This window comes from Lithobates pipiens, unplaced genomic scaffold, assembly GCF_037356315.1.
Source record: "Lithobates pipiens isolate NorthernLeopardFrog02 unplaced genomic scaffold, aLitPip1_a1.2 Scaffold_8, whole genome shotgun sequence".
In the NCBI taxonomy this organism is placed as follows: Eukaryota; Metazoa; Chordata; class Amphibia; order Anura; family Ranidae; genus Lithobates; species Lithobates pipiens.
Window position 1 is genome coordinate 216,169,556 of NW_027507903.1, and position 18,569 is coordinate 216,188,124.

An 18,569-nucleotide genomic window follows, 5' to 3' on the forward strand; every position below is an offset into this window, starting at 1 on the left:
ACCACTGATAGATGGGACTGATGGGCACTGATAGGTGGCTCTGATAGGTGGCTCTGATAGGTGGCACTGATGGGCGGCACTGATGGGCACTGGTAGATGACACTGATGGGCACGGATATGTGGCATATGAGGTGCAGCACTGTTGAGCAGATTGTGGGCACTGGGTGGCACTGTGGGCACTGATGGGTGGCACTATGGGCACTAATGGGTTGCAATATGGGCATTAAGGGGTGGTACTGATGGGTGGCACTTTTACTTTAATTAGGTTGCACTGGCAGGGGGCAGGTGGGCACTGATGACTTGACCGTGCTCGGGACTGAAGTCCTTCTCACGGCCACCGGTGATCGGCTTTTTTTTTTCTCCTCGCGCTATTAGTGCGAGGAGGAAAAATAGCCGTTTACCGGCTCTGTTGTGATCACATGATCATCTGTCATTGGCTGACAGCTGATCACGTGGTAAGGGGTCGGATCGACCCCTTGCTCCGATCTATGATCAGGCGAGTCTCATAGACTTGCTGATCACAGAGCGCGCCACGCACGCCCCTCAGGGGGCGCGCAGGCTGCTCGTGCATGGGACGACGTCAATAGACGTCGTCCCGGAAAAGCAGGTCCACGCTGTAGCCGTCATTCGGCTATAGCGCGGATCCCAAACGGTTAAGAAAGAAATATTGGATAACGTATAAAAAAAAGTCTATTTAAAATTAAATTTTATATCTGGTTCAAGAATGCCTTCATTCTCCTGATCCACCCTTTTGTTGTAGAGGTTGCAATCAAGAAGGAGCAAATTTATGAAGCAGTGAATATGAATTTTACCAGATATTCACTGGTGTTGAATCAATCATTGTAATGTAAAATGTTTTACCTGTTACATTCTAATACAAAGCGCGTGTGTTGTACTGTGTGTGTATGTATATGTATGCAGGGCTCGAGTCCTCCGGGAACACATGGGAACGGCGTTCCCGTACTATTTCCACAACAGGAACGCCGTTCCCATTAGCCGCCTGTGTACTCCGTGGCCGCCCGAGTGACTGGTTGCTAGGCTAGGGCCGCTCCGTGTCTAGCAACCGGTCACATGACGTCGGCCGTACACGTGGGCACGCACTGGCAGGAGTCAGTGGGCAGTGCACAGCATACGGCCCGGGCTATGGCTGAGCAGCTCCTCCAGAGCAGCCAGCCACAGACACACGGCAGGGATCCGGACTGTCCCCTCCCTCCCCTCTACCCAGTGCCAGACAGTCCTGGCCTCCTGGGGCCAAAGCCGCTGCACCGCTGCCAGTGTACTTCTCTCCTAAGAAGGAAAGAGAATACCAGGTTAGTGTGTTATTAAGTTGCAGTCTGCAATACATACCCTGCCAGTACTCTGCAATAAATACCCTGCCAGTACTCTGCAATACATACCCTGCCAGTACTACTCTGCAATACATACCCTGCCAATACTCTGCAATACATACCCTGCCAGTACTCTGCAATACCCTACCAATACTCTGCAATACCCTGCCAATACTCTGCAATACATACCCTGCCAGTACTGTGCAGTACTCACCCTGCCAATACTGTGCAGTACTCACCCTGCCAATACTGTGCAGTACTCACCCTGCCAATACTGTGCAGTACATACTCTGCCAATACTCTGCAATAAATACCCTGCCAATACTCTGCAATACATACTCTGCCAATACTCTGCAATACTTACCCTGCCAATACTCTGCAACACTTACCCTGCAATACCCAGCAATGCCCTGCCAATAATCTGCAATACCCATCAATAATCTGCGATACACCCAGCAATAATCTGCAATACCCTGCCAATATTCTGCAATACCCTGCCAATACCCAGCCATACCCATCCATGCTCAGCCAATATTACATTGGGGGAGATGCAGGGCTCAAGTCCTGTGGGAATGCATGGGAACAGAGTTCCTGTACTTTTTCCACAACAGGAACTCTGTTCCCATTAGCAGCCTGCAAGACTTTGAAGTATGTGAGCTGTGTGGCAGGTGCTACACCAGCAGCCGCCGAAACAGCTCGCAATAGTAAGTGCCGCACACCTGACCATTCAGGCATTGCCAGTAGGGGGCCCCATGACAGCTTCCGCTTCGATTTACCAGTCAATCACAGCTAGCTGATGGGTAGATCAAGTCCTTGATGCTAAGAGATTGTATTTAGTCAGACCTCTCGTGATGCCCCTCCTGATTTTCTGTCTCCTCATCCCCCCGTCCTGCATACTTACTCCGTGTGTCCCGCTGAATCCCCCCTCCTCTATCTTCAGTGCCATATGATGAGAGACCCCAGAGGAGGAGCACAGCTATTCTGCTCACAGGACATGCAGGGAGAGAGGTGAGCTGAGGGAGGAACATCAATTTGGGGTGGTAAGCTGAGCACAATACCTGGCAAAGTTTAATGCCAGGAGGGAAGTTTATGTGGAAATATGTGAAGGGTTGGAATAGCAGTGAGTGTGTGTTGGAGCCGTGCAGAATTTGCAGCCCCCAAGCTAACATACATTTCCTAAGCAGGAACACATCACTATCTCCCCAAGCATTCTGTCCAGATAATGTGCAGTTCATTTATGACCTTTCCGTTTAACCCTGTGTTATCCAAACTCTGTTCAATGAAAAGTGTAAACTCACCACAAACACTCTATATACAAAATAACATTCCCCAATAAAGATCAAAACATGATGTTCACATTTGCATGGAAGCACAATTGAATGAATGCTGATTATTCAGAGAATTACCTTATTTATGTTTATTGAGAATTGTTTTTTTTTTTATGTACTAACAGTTAAGCTTCATACACACAATACAAAAATTGGATGAAAAATACCACTTTTGAAGCGTTTGTGCATATGAGAGTATAATTTTTTTATTTTTTTTTGGTGGGGGAGTGGATCTTGGGTGGGAGTTCCCACACTTTTTCCCCAGGACTTGACCCCTGTATGTATGTGTGTGTGTGTGTATATATATATATATATATATATATATATATATATATATATATATATATATATATATATATATATATATATATATATATATATATATATACACACTCACTGGCCACTTTATTAGGTACACCTTGCTAGTACACGGTTGGAGCCATTTTGCCTTCGGAACTGCCTTAATTCTTTGTTTTGTAGATTCAACAAGGTGTTGGACACATTCCTCTAAAATTTTGATCCATATTGACATGATGACCTCATGCAGTTGCTGCAGATTTGTCAGCTGCACATCCGTGATCTGAATCTTCTCACCACATCCCAAAGGTGCCCTATTGGATTGAGATCTGGTGACTGTGGAGGCCATTTGAGTACAGTGAACTCCAATGTCATGTTCAAGAAACGAGTTTGAGATGATTTGAGCTTTGTTACATGGTGCATTATGATGCTGGAAAAAGCCTTTAGAAGATGGGTACAGGGTAGTCATAAAGGGATGGACATGGTCAGCAACAATACTCAGGTAGGTCGTGGCATTTAGCCGCTTAAGGACCGCTCCACGTACATATAATGTGACAGGACAGCATTTCAGCATAAAATCATGACCCCTTATGATGAAGTCCGAAGTGACAAAATGCATCGGGGCGTGGATACATGGCAACGCTGAGACGTTGACTCCATGTGCACGAAGAAAGCTATGAGCAGATCGCAACACTGAGTCTCCTGGCATGTTTGGAATTTTAACAAGGCGATTTTGAATCTTTTATGATGTAAGTGCATTACTTTCAATAAACCGATTACCTTAATGTGTTTTTACACTATTGGAGGCTCTGTCCCAATTTCTGTCCTCACATGTGGAGAATGTCTTTATTATTCTGTATGGAGATTAGCGTGTAAAAGCGGCTCTTCAATAACATCTAATAAGCTTCTAATATGAAATTGTGTATTATTAGCATATTCGCTGAGTATTTAGCACCGCTCATTTTACACTGCTTGGTAGGATGGATCCATGCTTTCATGTTTATGCCACTTTCTGACCCTACCATCTGAATGTTGCAGCTGAAATCGAGACCAGGAAACATTTTTGAAATCTATTGTCCAATTTTGTTGAGCCTGTGCAAATTGTAGCCTCAGTTTCCTGTTCTTAGCTGACAGGAGTGCCACCCGGTGTGGTCGTCTGCTGCTGTAACCCATCTGCTTAAAGGTTTGATGTGTTGTGCATTCAGAGATGATATTCTGCATACCTTGGTTGTAGAAAGTGGTTATTTGAGTTACTGTTCTTTCTATTATCTCAAAGGAGTCCGCCCATTCTCCTCTGACCTCTGACATCAACCAGGCATTTTCATCCACACAACTGCCACTCACTGGATATTTTCTTTTTTTGAACCGTTGTCTGTAAACCCTAGAGATGGTTGTGCATAAAAATACCAGTAGATCAGCAGTTTTTTTTTAAATAACTAGACTGTCTGGCACCAACAACCATGCCATGTTCAAAGTCACTTAAATTCCCTTTGTTCCTCATTCTGATGCTCGGTTTGAACTCCAGCATGTTGTCTTCACCACGTCTAGATGCCTAAATGTATTGAGTTGCTGCCATGTGATTGGCTGATTCGCAATTTGTGTTACCAATCAAGTCAACAGGTGTACCTAATAAAGTTGGCAGTGTGTATGTGTGCTTGTGTGTGTATGTATATATATATATATATCATCATGATCTGTATTCATTTTAATGCTTGTGCTGTATGGAATAGATGTAAGGCTATTATGCTTTTATGAGTTTAGTAGTTGTCATTTTTTTTTTTCTTTTATAATGCCAGATAAAATAAATGTAAGTGCAGGGGACAAAGTCAAAAGATCAGTTGTTTGACATTTTGAATTTAGAACTGCCCCTGAAATGGAAACCTGTCCTTGTACAACATAATTAAATCGCAAAAACCAATCAACTTTTCCAGTCATGAAACCATTTAAAAGGCTAAGGCCTGTTCCTATTCATCTACATATGGAACCACTCTAGCTCACTTCCAATTCCTGCAGCTGCTGCTCATCGCTGCATGCCAACAGGAGAGATGCTTCAATTGATTAGAGGAAAAAACATAGCACGTTGTCTAATTGCAGATATTATTGGGGGTCAGTGAGATGCTGAGCACATTAAAGGGCCTAGGATTAATTAAATGACACTGAAAATATATTTGGCTGACTTCTTTTTGATTATTCATTTTTGTTCAGCATCTGAATATTATATATAGTGCATGCAGCTGCATGTAGGATATGGTGTGCAAATTACAGCTATCCTTTCTGAAGAAAGCATCCGGATATTTATATTCAATCATATGCCAAATGCCTTTTATCCACTTTATTATTTGATATTGTTTTATTTAGTTTAATGCTTCAAAATCCTTAAAGTATTTTTTCCTAAAATTCAAACTATACCAGAAAGTCTAGACTTTTATAGCTGTGACCTCTGTTTTTGTGCCTGGAATGATATACCGTATCTGGCCTGTTATGTTTTGCCTACCTAAAACAAATTAGGAACATATACTGTAAGCGTTAATAAAATAAAGCTTGATCTGCTTTTGTTATAGGCTTGGAAATGAAAAATACATTTAATTTTTTGTTTTAATAGTGTAATTTTATCTGAAAATAATAACATTAAAGAGGGGCGTGTTGCAATCTTCTTGCTGCATTGGCATTTGGTTGCTGATTTGTTGTTTTATGAATGAGTCCCTAGCCTGCATGTGATAAATGTGCCAAAGTTGAATAATGATCACATGATTGAGAACCATGTTAATTGATTTCTGATCATTAGTGGACTTGGGTTGTCAGTGACATCCCAGTCTTGATGAGCAGCAGAGAGTGTCACTTGCTAAGAACACAGGTTCACAATCCCTCAAAATGAGGTACAGCTTGGGGGGGGGGGGGGGGCAAATGTGCACAGAGCATTAATGAATCATCCATAATGACGCGACCCGGCTCTAGATTTCAGTCAAATTGGGTCAAAAGGCAAATGGCCGTTACTGTGATTTTTCTTTAGATAACCCATAGTGCTCTGCAAATCATTTTTGATATATCATGTTTGTTAAATGAACATGGCATATATATACAGCAAATAACTTTTGTAATACATCAGTTTTAAAGTGTATAAACATGAAATAAAATTGACCCAAAACCATAATTTCCCTTCAATTATTTCATGTAAATATAAATGCACTGTAAATAATTTACCTGACAGATTTGGTTACAGCATAGCTATAATTAGGCCTACTCATTCATGACACACAGAACATATTGACATTGGCAATTTTAAGTGCAAGGGTTGTGTGCCTTTACCTTCTCGCCATTTTGGAATGGAGCTCCAAACATGGTGCCTCATGCTTCTAATATCTAGGGTTGTTGAAGCACAAAGTTAAACTGGCTATTCATTTACAGTTCAGGTTGTCTGTTAAAAATTGCGGTTATAAGGTCTGAGATGTAAAAAGACCTGGCCATCTGTTTCGGGCATTTAGTAACCATGCTTCACTTGTTGGCCACGTCAGGAATGGTAGTAGTAGGTCTGCATACACAAACTCTCTTCCATTTTCGGCAGCCCTGTTCTAAGTGATTATCCATCATGCTAAAAAGTTCGGACGTGTGCCATTAGTACCGCATACATACATAATCTGCTTTGAATATGTCTGGGAGCCTTAAAAAGAATGTATAGACCAGTGATGGCGAACCTTGGCACCCCAGATGTTTTGGAACTACATTTCCCATGATGCTCCAGTACACTGCAGAGTGCCAGAGCATCATGGGAAATGTAGTTCCAAAACATCTGGGGTGCCAAGGTTCGCCATCACTGGTATAGACCATTTAGTTATATTATACACATAAAAAAATAACCTTGATGTAAATATCAGTGTGTATAACCACTTCAGCCCCGGAAGAATTGACCTCCTTCCTGACCAGAGCACTTTTTGCGATTCGGCACTGCGTTGCTTTAAAGAGGAAGTAAACCCTAATGGGTTTATTTCCTCTTTCATTCCCTGAAAAGGCAAAGCATAATGGACTACTATGCATCGCATAGTAGCCCATTATGTGTCACTTACCTGACACAGGAGCCAGCGAAGTCGCCGCTGTCCCCTGTAGTCCGGCGCATCCATCTTTTCGGTGGGGTCTCGCAGCTCCGCCGCTGTCATTCGGTGGAGCCGCGATGACGTCACTCCCGCGCATGCACACGGGAGCCGACACGCGCGGCAGCTCCTTTGTTGGAAATGCCGCGCTCAGTGCGCCTGCGCGCCGCTGTCTACGGCGCATGCGCCGTAGACAGCGGTGCCTGTCTTCGGGCAAATATCTCCTAAACCGTATAGGTTTAGGAGATATTTATTGGACCTACAGGTAAGCCTTAATCTAGGCTTACCTGTAGGTCAAAGTGGTTTGTAAGGGTTTACAACCACTTTAACTGACAATTGCGTGGCCTTGCGACATTGCACCCAAACAAAATTGACGTCCTTTTTCCCCCACAAATAGAGCTTACTTTTGGTGGCATTTGATCACCTCCTCTTTGAAAAAAAAAATGCATTATTTTGTACTGTTTTCTATAATAAATATCGCCGTTTTTTGTTTTTTTTGTTTTTAAAAGCGTATTTTTTTCTCAGTTTAGGCTTATACAGTATGTATAACTGCGGCGGTTGGTCAGGAAATGGTTAAACATTTTTTTTCTTTGTGTAATTTGTCATTACGGTATATAGGTTCATGGGACGGACCTATTTGTCAATTACATATTCAGTCTCTGTTTTTTTGCTAGGCGATGCTTCAGAATTGTTATGCTATAAAGTACAGTATCTCACAAAAGTGAATACACCACTCACCTTTTTGTAAATAATTTATTTTATCTTTTCATGTGACAGCACTGAAGAAATTACACTTTGTTACAATGTAAAGTAGTGAGTGTACATCTTGTATAATAGTGTAAATTTGCTGTTAATATGTAATATGTAATATTTTTGGTAAAAAAAAAAATCCCAAAAGCGGATATTGATGGGTTTGCGCAAAAGTTATAGCGTCTACAAAATAGGGATAGATTTATGGCACATTTTTTTTTTTTTGCCATTGACATTTATACAGCGATCAGAGCTAAAAATTGCCACTGATTACTGTTTAAATATCACTGGCAAGGAAGGGGTTAACACTAGGCGCGTTCAAGGGGTTAAATGTGCTCCCTCAGTGTGTTCTAACAATAGGAGGGATGGCACTGCCTGGGGGAGGATCGATCATTGTTCCTATTAGGGATGAGCTCTGGCGTGTTCGCACACTCCACATGCAGAGCCCGCCAGGAAGTTGGCACAGCGCTGTGCTTATTCACAGGCATTGAGACATTGTCCCGATCTCTGCAGCTGTACATCGGGAAATGTCTCACTGCCTGTGATTAGTGCAGTATTGCGCTGTCACGTGGAGTGTGCAAACACGCAGGAGCTCATCTCTAGTTCCTATATACTAGGAACACACTATCTGTCTCCTCTCCCCTGACAGAATGTGGATTTGTGTGTTTACACACACAGATCCTCATTCTGGCTCTGTCAGGAGTGATCGTTGGTGCCCGGCATGAGCATCAGCTCTTCAGTACCACGGCGGCACTCCCTATACCCCTTAAAGCGGCCACCGTACAGCTACTGCGATTTGTGCAGGGGATCATTGTGGTTAATGTGACCTGTAAAGTGTACAACTAAATTGAAAGACTAATTGGAGTAAAAATGAAAAATGAAAATAATGTGGTTGCATAAGTCTGCACACCCTCTTATAAATGGGGATGTAGCTGTGTTCAGAATTAAGCAATCGCATTCAAACTCATGTTAAAGAGGAGTCACTACACACCTGCCATTATTTAAAATGCCTCTGATTAACCCCAAATAAAGTTTAGCTGTTCTAATAGGTCTTTCCTGACATTTTCTTAATCACATCCTTCAGCAAAAGTTATAGTCAGCAGAGAGCTTCCAAAGCATCACAGGGACCTCATTCTTAAAAGGTACCAGTCAGGAGAAGGGTACAAAAGAATTTCCAAGGCATTAGATATTCCATGGAACACACAGAGGACAGTAATCATCAAGTGGAGAAAATATGGCACAACCGTGACATTACCAAGAACTGGACGTCCCTCCAAAATTTATGAAAAGACGAGAAGACTGATCAGGGAGGTTGCCAAGAGGCCTACAGCAACATAAAAGAAGCTGCAGGAATATCTGGCAAGTACTGGCTGTGTGGTACATCTGACAACAATCTCCCGTATTCTTCATATGTCTGGATTACGGGGTAGAGTGGCAAGACTGAAGACTTTTTGTATGAAGAAAAACATCCAAGCCCAGCTAAATTTTCCAAACACACACCTGAAGTCTCCCAAAAGCATGTAGGATAATGTGTTCTGGTCTGATGAAACCAAGGTTAAACTTTTTGGCCATAATTCCAAAAGATTTGTTTGGTGCAAAAACAATACTGAATATCACCAAAAGAACACTATACCCACAGGGAAGCATGGTGATGGCAGCATCATGCTTTGGGGCTGTTTTTCTTCAGCTGAAACAGGGGCTTTAGTCAAGGTAGAGGGAATTATGAACAGTCCCAAATACCAGTCAATGGTGGCACAAAACCTTCAGGCTTCTGCTAGAAAGCTGAACATGAAGAGGAACTTCATCTTTCATGATGAAATGACCCAAAGCATACATCCAAATCAACAAAGGAATGGCTTCACCAGAAAACTAAAATTTTGGAATGGGGGTGATTTGAAGAGGGCTGTGCACAGGAGATGTCCTCGCAATTTGACAGATTTGGAGTGTTTTTGCAAAGAGTGGGCAAATATTGCCAAGCCCAGATGTGCCATGCTGATAGACTCATACCCAAAAAGACCGAGTGCTGTAATAAAATCAAAAGGTGCTTCAACAAAGTATTCGTTTAAGGGTGTGCACACTTATGCAACCATATTATTTTATTTTTGTCAGGGCTGGGCTCAGCCCTTCCTTCTCTGAGCTGGCCGCTCAGCTGTCGGCTTATTGCCAGCTCCTATCTCTGCACGATGACTCACCTGTTGATGATATTCTGCTCATCAGTCCTGCCTACTTAAGCCATCCAGATGATTTCTGCCTTCGTCTTGGTCACATCTCTAGAGACGCTCTCCTGTGTTCCTGTTAGACTTGCTTGGCTGACATTCCTTCTGGCTCCGGATCCTGCTTGCTGTTCTACTACACTGTTCTCTGGCTCCCTGACGTTTTGGCTTGTCTGACTATCTGTTCCGATTCCTGAACTCTGGCAATGTTTTGATTATGTTTACTCTGTTTACCTTTTTTTTATTATTAAACAAGTGTGATTTAAGTGTGCTTCTGTCTCAGCCTGATGCATGGTTTCTGACGATTTTTTTTATTTTTACTTCCCTCCACCTAAAAGATTTCAGTTTGTTGTTCAACTGAGTTGTACAGTTTAAAGGTGGAAAAAGTTCTGAAAGGATTTATCTTTGTCTCATTTTTTCACAGAAACCTGACATTTTAACAGGGGGCGTGTAGACTATACACTATACATGTGTTTATGCACTGGAATATGGATGTGGGTATATCATATAACACATTTGTTTCTTTTTTCACTAGTATATATTTGGAGTGTACATATTATTACTGGATTTGTATATTTATTTGGGTGATATTGAGGAGTATTAATCACATTTTAGTTTATGTTGCACTTTGTAGCTCTGGTTTAGCAAGATTATTTACCTATTAAAGCCAAGCTCCGGTGTTCAGTATTAGACAGAATGGGTAAGACCTAAAACCCCTGTAAGGTTTTTGTTCCCATTTGTTCTCAATCTCTAGGCAGATGAAGTGATGGAAAATCTATCCAATGGGGATATAAACTGCAAGAAAACAGCAGTGTCAAATATATCAATAACAACTTGACAGAATTGTTGAAAAAAGTGTTTTGCCTGGAGTTGGGCTTCAAAGGTTGAGTGATGCTATCAAATACAGAATTCCTTGCACTGATTGAGCTACAAATCTCTATATTTAAAGTGTTCACCTTTTCAGAAAAAAATTAAGTGATTGTAAACCGTTACACACCACTTTTACCTACAGTTAAGCCTATAATCTCCTTAATTTGCACCGTTTAGGAGATATTCACAATAGAAGCCTATCATCGGCACATGCGCACTGAAGAAACGCCTCGCTCGTGCCGTTTCTTCAGCTGCTGTGCCATTACCAGCGGCTCCCGCGGGAGTGACGCCGTCACAGCTCCAGCCAATCACAGTGCCAGAGCCCGCGTTACCTGAAAATAACTCCAGGAGACATGTCACCGACCACAGCAGTGTGCCAAGACGCTGCAGGGGCTTCGATCTAAGGTAAGTATTTCATAATGATCTAGTATGCTATGCACGTCACAGAGCTAGTCCAGGCTCGGGAAAGATCATGACCATATGGCTGGTATCTGTCCACATGCCTTGACTAGCACCCAGCCAGCCGCTCCCGACCCCTCCACATCCCAGCGCTCCATTGAGCATGGGGGGACAGAGAGAGAGAGAGCCTATGACAGTCACTAGCACTCTGCTCACGGAGCTGTTAAAACTGAGCAATCGGCAGTGTTTGACAGCTCTTTTCTGAGTGTTAGAGCAGGTGGGGACCAATGCTGCATCCAGCTAAGTACTTGTTTAAGTGTATTTTTAACAGAAGCTATTGGTCCTACCAGAGTTTGGTATAGAGTCAGCATTTTGTGGTCACTGTATAGCAGAGCTCAGAGTTAAAGAGGTAGAATAATTGGAAGGGGCAGTCAGTTGTGCTGCAGTGCTTCTGTGTGAATAAGAGACATGCTCACAGGAGGAGAGAGCAGAGTGGCAAAAATAAACTCATCAGTCTGCTGCTTTTCCTTTCAGTGCAGTCACAGGCTGCAGAAAGTTCTAGTTGCATTACCTAACTTAAGTAGACAAGGGCTGTGTAGATCTCAGGACTGGATGAACAGAAATATTAATCTTTTTATTTATGGATTCCACCTGTTTATTTAGTAGTTTGTATGGACATGATAACAAAAATATGGCACAAGTATTTAAAAAAGTTTGATTTAAAATTTGTGAATATTTGCTTACTAGATATACATTTAAATTTTCCTTGAAAAATGTAGTGGCTGAAAACCTAAGAGAAGCAATATGTTTTAGATATACAATGAGTAAGAATTTGATGTGAATGTGAAGTTGTAGATTAATGTTTTGTGCATTCTTCCATTTTGCTTATGGAAACATTTTCAAGAGAATTCTGTGTGTTGGGTGTTATTTACTACAGGTTTATCTTGATCTTAAATGCAAAGAAAAATAGTTGATTGAGCTACATAGATACGTCTTTCTTGATGGCTGAGGCTCGGTTCACACAGGGGCGACACGACTTCAGGACAACTTTGTGAGGCAACTTGGAGACGACTTGAACACGACTTTTAGACACGACCTGGGGCGACTTAGAAGTCGCCCCAGGCCAGGCGACTTTTGCCATGGCCAATCAGAGAATGAGCTCTGAAGGGGGAACTCCTCTCCGAGAGCATACCAGGCCCTTAGGTCTGGTATGGATTCCAAGGGGAACCCCCTATGCTGAAAAAACGGCGTGGGTGTCCCCCCCAGATCCATACCAGACCCTTATCCGAGCACGTTACCCGGCCGGCCAGGAAAGGGGGTGGGGACGAGCGGGCGCCCCCCCCCTCCTGAGCCGTACCAGGCCGCGTGCCCTCAACATGGGGGGGTGCCTTGGGGGAGGGGGGCGTGTGGCCCCCCACCCCAAAACACCTTGTCCCCATGTTGATGAGGACAAGGGCCTCTTCCCGACAAACCTGCCCGTTGGTTGTCGGGGTCTGTGGGCGGGGGGCTTATCGGAATCCGGGAGCCCCCTTTAATAAGGGGGCCCCCGGATACCGGCCCACCACCCTATGTGAATGAGTATGGGGTACAATGTACCCCTACCCATTCACCTGTAAAATAAAGTACAAAAAAAACACAACACACAAGATAAAATTGTTTATTGTACAGCTCCGGGGGTCTTCCGTCTTCGGGGGTCTTCTCGCCGGACTCCTCCGCTATCTTCTTCTAGCTCTTTTACTAGCGGAGGAGCCCGGCTTTCTTCCTCACCGCCGCTCTCTTCTTCCGACTTCGGGGGTCTTGTCCCCCTCTTCGGTTCTTCTGCTGGGCCACCACGCCTTCTTATAGCTCTTTTACAGGCGGTGGCCCGGTCTTCTGTCGCCGCCGCCTTCCGTTCTTCTTATTCTTCTTCTTCTTCTCCTCCTGGAGATGTTGACTCGACGCTCTCTCCGGCTTCAATGCCAGGGGCCTGCGCGGCGACTTATATAAGGACAAGGGGCGGGGTCATGGGTTGATGTCACATGGGTTGATGTCACATGGGTTGATGTCACATGGCGACAGTCCCAGCATCCTCCGGGACTGTGACATCGTAAGGGGGCGGAGTCACCCTGTGACATCAACCGATGACCCCACCCCTTGTCCCTATATAAGTTGCCGCGCAGCGCGCCCCTGGCATTGCGGCTGGAGAGAACGTTGAGTCAACATCTCCAGGAGAAGAAGAAGAATGGAAGGCGGCGGCGGCGGCGGCGGCGACAGAAGACCGGGCCACCGCCTGTAAAAGATAGAGAAGTATAAGAAGGCGCGGTGGCCCGGCAGAAGAACCGAAGAGGGGGACAAGAACCCCGAAGTCGGAAGAAGAGGGCGGCGGTGAGGAAGAAAGCCGGGCTCCTCGGCTAGTAAAAGAGCTAGAAGAAGATAGTGGAGGAGTCCGGCGAGAAGACCCCCGAAGACGGAAGACCCCCGGAGCTGTACAATAAACTATTTTATCTTGTGTGTTGTGTTTTTTTTAATACTTTATTTTACAGGTGAATGGGTAGGGGTACATTGTACCCCATACTCATTCACATAGGGTGGGGGGCCGGTATCCGGGGGCCCCCTTATTAAAGGGGGCTCCCGGATTCCGATAAGCCCCCTGCCAGCAGACCCCGACAACCAACGGCCAGGGTTGTCGGGAAGAGGCCCTTGTCCTCATCAACATGGGGACAAGGTGCTTTGGGGTGGGGGGGCCGCACGCCCCCCCTCCCCCAAAGCACCCCCCATGTTGAGGGCACGCGGCCTGGTACGGCTCAGGAGGGGGGGGCGCCCGCTCGTCCCCACCCCCTTTCCTGGCCGGCCGGGTAGCGTGCTCGGATAAGGGTCTGGTATGAATCTGGGGGGGACCCCCACGCCGTTTTTTCAGCGTAGGGGGTTCCCCTTGGAATCCATACCAGACCTAAGGGCCTGGTATGCTCTCGGAGGGGGAACCCATGCCAAATTTTTTAAATAAATTTGGCGTGGAGTTCCCCCTTCAGAGCTAATAATTCTGTCAAAGTCGCCTCCATATATACAGAGATCAGACTTGGAGGCGACCTCCATTGAAATCAATGGGTACAAGTCGCCTACAAGTCGGATTCAAGTAGTACAGGAACTTCTTTTGAAGTCGGAGTGACTTCAGTAGCGTGCATTAAGACGGCTCTCATTCACTTACATTGATTTTTAAATGTTGTCCGACCTGAGGCGACTAGGGGCGACCTGAAGTCGGATCGGAGTCGCCCCTGTGTGAACCGAGCCTGAAAGTGATTAAAAGGCTTTGTTTTTTTTAATAACAAACATGTCATACTTACCTCCACTGTGCAGTTCGTTTTGCACAGAGTGGCCCTGATCCTCATCTTCTTGCGGCTCTCATGACTCCTCCCCCGCATCGTATAACCCCCCTAGGAGAAGCACTCTCCCGAGGGGGTTACCTTGCGGGCGCACTCCCGAGTTCAGCATTTGGCGTCTATAGACGCTGAATGTAGGACTTGGCCCCGGCGCCCGCGCCATTGGATTTGATTGACAGCAGCTGGAGCCAATGGCTACGCTGCTTTTAATCTATCCAATCAAGACATACGTCACCGTCCGGAGCTGGTGTGCTCATTCCCGCAAATTTCTGTGCTCAGGTAAGTATAAGGGGGGCTCGGGGACACTGCTGCAGAAAAGGAGGTTTTTCACCTTAATGCATAGTACTGGCGAGTGTTTACAACCCATTTAAGCCTAGTACACATTACTATTCTTTTACATTTAACTCAGCGGGCTGAACCAAAGAAACGGACAGCTTTGTTGGAGCTCCTGTACTAACTATCTAATGTCAGTACAGCAATCTACCCTGCTGTCCTATAGTGTTCTGACAGGGGGACAGCCTGCCCAACAGAACACACCAGTCAGCGTTCTCAGCCATTTGAGCTGGTTGGCTGACCTTTTTTGGTCTTCCCCCGAATGGCCAGGTTCTGTCGGCCCTTCTGTCAGACCGGCTGCAGTACACACTGGCTGAATGTCAGCCAGTTCCTATTGAACGGCCGATGCCACCCGACATTTGGCCTGTGTATACTTATGTCATTCTCAAGTGAAATGAAATTGATGTAGAAACTATATAGTACTTAGAGTTTTTTGCATAATATATGCTTTTCCTTTTTTTCAGTGTTATTATTACAACAGTACTGTATCTTTCGGATGCATTACGGAAGAACTTTTTGAATGAGGGCTTTGACTATAAGGTAGGTGTTAAGTTTTGTTTATTACGTGAATAATAATATACATAGGCCTGTCATCCAATGCCAGTACCTGCAGTAAAAGGCATCCTGAAACAATCGTGTAACAATGGAAGCAATAAAGAATTCAGTCCTTTGTTTAACAAGTTGTACATACAAAGAATAGTTATGTGAAATTATCAAAAACTGTTGAAAAGCTGTCAGAGAAGTGCAACCTTTCATGTTGTATCTTTGATAAATAACCTTTTAGGGTGATTAAAGTGCAAAGTGTATTTGGAAAAGATACAGTAAATTAGAGTTTCAAACTGAAGTCTAATATTCACAGGAGTTAGGACAGGAAACCCCTTCATATTTTATAATTTTTACAGTTATTTAACCTTAATTTTTTTCTGGAGACAGTACTTGGGTATCAACCTATTGAAATGATTGCTTAACAAAATCCTAAGTAGAGACCATTTGCTAGGTTGCTAATATTGACTTTAGCAAAACTCTGGGAGATGAAGTCAGTACCTGTTGGTTACTGTTTTTGTGCAATTTCATACCATATCGGGATTGCCTCTGTAATCTAATTGACATATATGGCATATTTGGCGCATCCCATTTGCTAATTTTTAAGTATAGCAGTAGTATGAGTTTATCACTTGCAGATAGGACTGTACAGAAATCATAATTAGAGAATTCCTACGACGCCGGTTCTGTTATATCAGGGATATCTCAACTCCATTGTTCTTTAATAAAGAGTTGGTTAGAAGGTTTTCCCTGTATAAAGCTCCGTACACATATGAAGAATGTCGGAAGACATTTGCTGGTACAAAAAATACCAGCTGACATTCTGCCCATGTGTATCTCAGTCTGTCTAACAAAAGCTGGCTATGCATGCTGGAAAACTAGCAGCCGACTGACTCTCGATTGGCGCTGTCAGACAATGGCAGAGAGCACTGATTAGAGTATACTGATCGGGGGAGCATCGCCCTTTCAGAACACAACAGCTGAGTGGGGAAGATCGCTGCACTAACCTCACATGGTTAGTACAACAGCTCCCGACCGGAGCTGTGTTTTTTTTTTCGTGCAACCCCCACAGGGGTAGTATAGTGTGTACCCGGCTTTACGGTATCATATAATCTAGAAATTAGTTGTGTGTGTGCACAGATACAGTAAAGGGTTGGAGCAAGAACATTCTATAACCCTAACTCTGCTTCCACTGCTTGCCTAATTTAAATAATTCAAAACTTCCTGAGATCATATGGATATTTCAAAACTTTCAGGTAGATATTTAAAAAAACACTGGGAATGGTTAGAAAATGTACTAGCTGTGTTTTAGGTTGTGGAAGCATTTATTATTATTATTATACAGGATTTATATAGTGCTGACAGTTTATGAAGTGCTTTACCACATAAAGGCAGACAGTACAATTACAATACAGTGTAATACAGTAGGAATCAGAGAGCCCTGCTTGTTAGAGCTTAAAATTTAAAAGGGAGGGTCAATAAATACAAAAGGTACATGTGGTGGGGGGTGGGCTAATGGGAAAAAAAAAACTGTGCAGTTGTTGGATGGGGACCCGATAGGCCTCTCTGAAAAGATGCATTTTCGGGGATCTCCTGAAAGTGGACAGAGTAGGAGATAAAAATACAGATTTGTGTAGGGAGTTCTAGGGGATGAGAGAGGCTCTGGGGAAAGTCATGGAGGTGAGCATGGGATGGGGTGACAAGGGAGCTAGAGAGCCGGAGGTCTAGGGAGGAACAAAGAGAACAATTTGGTTGGTATTTTGAGACTAGGTTAGTGATGTAGCTGGGGCAGAGTTGTGGATGGCCTTGTAAGTTGTTATTATCTTGAATTGAATTAGTTGGGTGAGCAGGAGCCAGTGGAGGGATTGGTAGAGAGGAGTAGCAGTTTGTAAGGTGCATAAGCCTGATGGCAGCATTCATGATGGACTGAAAGGGGGGTAGCCTATGTAAGGGTAAGCCAATGAGGAGAGAGTTCCAGTATTCAAGACAGGAGATGACCAGGGAGTGAATCATTGGTTAGGAAAGGGCATATCTTGGAGATATTGCTGAGGTTGAGGTGGCAAGCTGTGGACAGTGAATGGATGTGGGGCCTAAAGGATAGCTCAAAGTCCAGGCCTACACCTAGAACCTTGGCATGTGGGTATAGATTGATAGTTTTGTTGATTCAGAGAGGGTGTTTGGAACTTTGTATGATGCTCAGGACATCGAAAGTCAAGTGCCTCCATCCCTAATAGCATAAGGAGAGGGTTGGGACTTGTGTATAGTAAAATTTATCTTAACCACTTGCCAACCAGCTGCTGTAATTATACGGCGGCAGATCGGCTCGTTCCCACGAATCACCGTACCTGTATGTCGGCTCCTTTAAGAGGCATGCCCAATGCTCGTGGCCCACGGCCGTGATGTCCGCTGGCCACCGCAATCATGGGCACGAGAGCCAGAACAGGAATCTGTGTATGTAAACACACAAATCCCCATTCTGACGAGGAGAGACAGATCTGTTGTTCCTAGTAATTAGGAACAGCTATCTGTCTCCTCTTCCAGTCAGTCCCATCCTCCCACAGTTAGAAACACACATTAAACATGGGAACACAGTTAAATGACAATGGTCCCACAAAAGTGTCAAAAGTATCTGATCTCTCCGCCGCAATGTTGCAGTACTGCTAAAAATCGCGGATCGCTGCCATTACTAATTTAGCGGCTGAAAAAGGGTTAAAACCACCCGCAAAGCACAGCCGCGCTGCCCCATTGATTTCAATGGGTAGGAGCGGTTTAGGAGCGGTAAATACACTGCTCCTTCACCGCTCCAAAGATGCAGCTGGCAGGACTTTTTTTTTCCCACACTGGAGTGAAAGGGGCTGTTTTTTTCAGGCGCTATTTTTAGCACTGTAGCGCCCGAAAACCGCCCCAGTGTGAAAGGGGCTTAAAAATATTTTAAGATTACAATGGGTCTATCCACAAGAGAGGAGGGGGGGGGGGATATATAAATAGGATAATAACCATAAAACACCCATTCATACTTACCTCATAGATAATCTATGAGCCTGGGTGAAAGGCGCTGAGGGCTTGT

General features: G+C 44.2%; 1 protein-coding gene across 2 annotated transcripts in view; it reads left to right on the forward strand.

The window, feature by feature from the left end:
- DOCK4 (dedicator of cytokinesis 4) overlaps positions 1–18,569 on the forward strand; it is a 490,280-nt gene that overhangs the window by 325,856 nt on the left and 145,855 nt on the right. For both annotated transcript variants that reach the window (XM_077469314.1, XM_077469315.1), the window contains exon 28: positions 15,424–15,499. In XM_077469314.1, the coding sequence (XP_077325440.1) occupies positions 15,424–15,499 (76 nt within the window). The remainder of the gene's footprint in view (positions 1–15,423; positions 15,500–18,569) is intronic.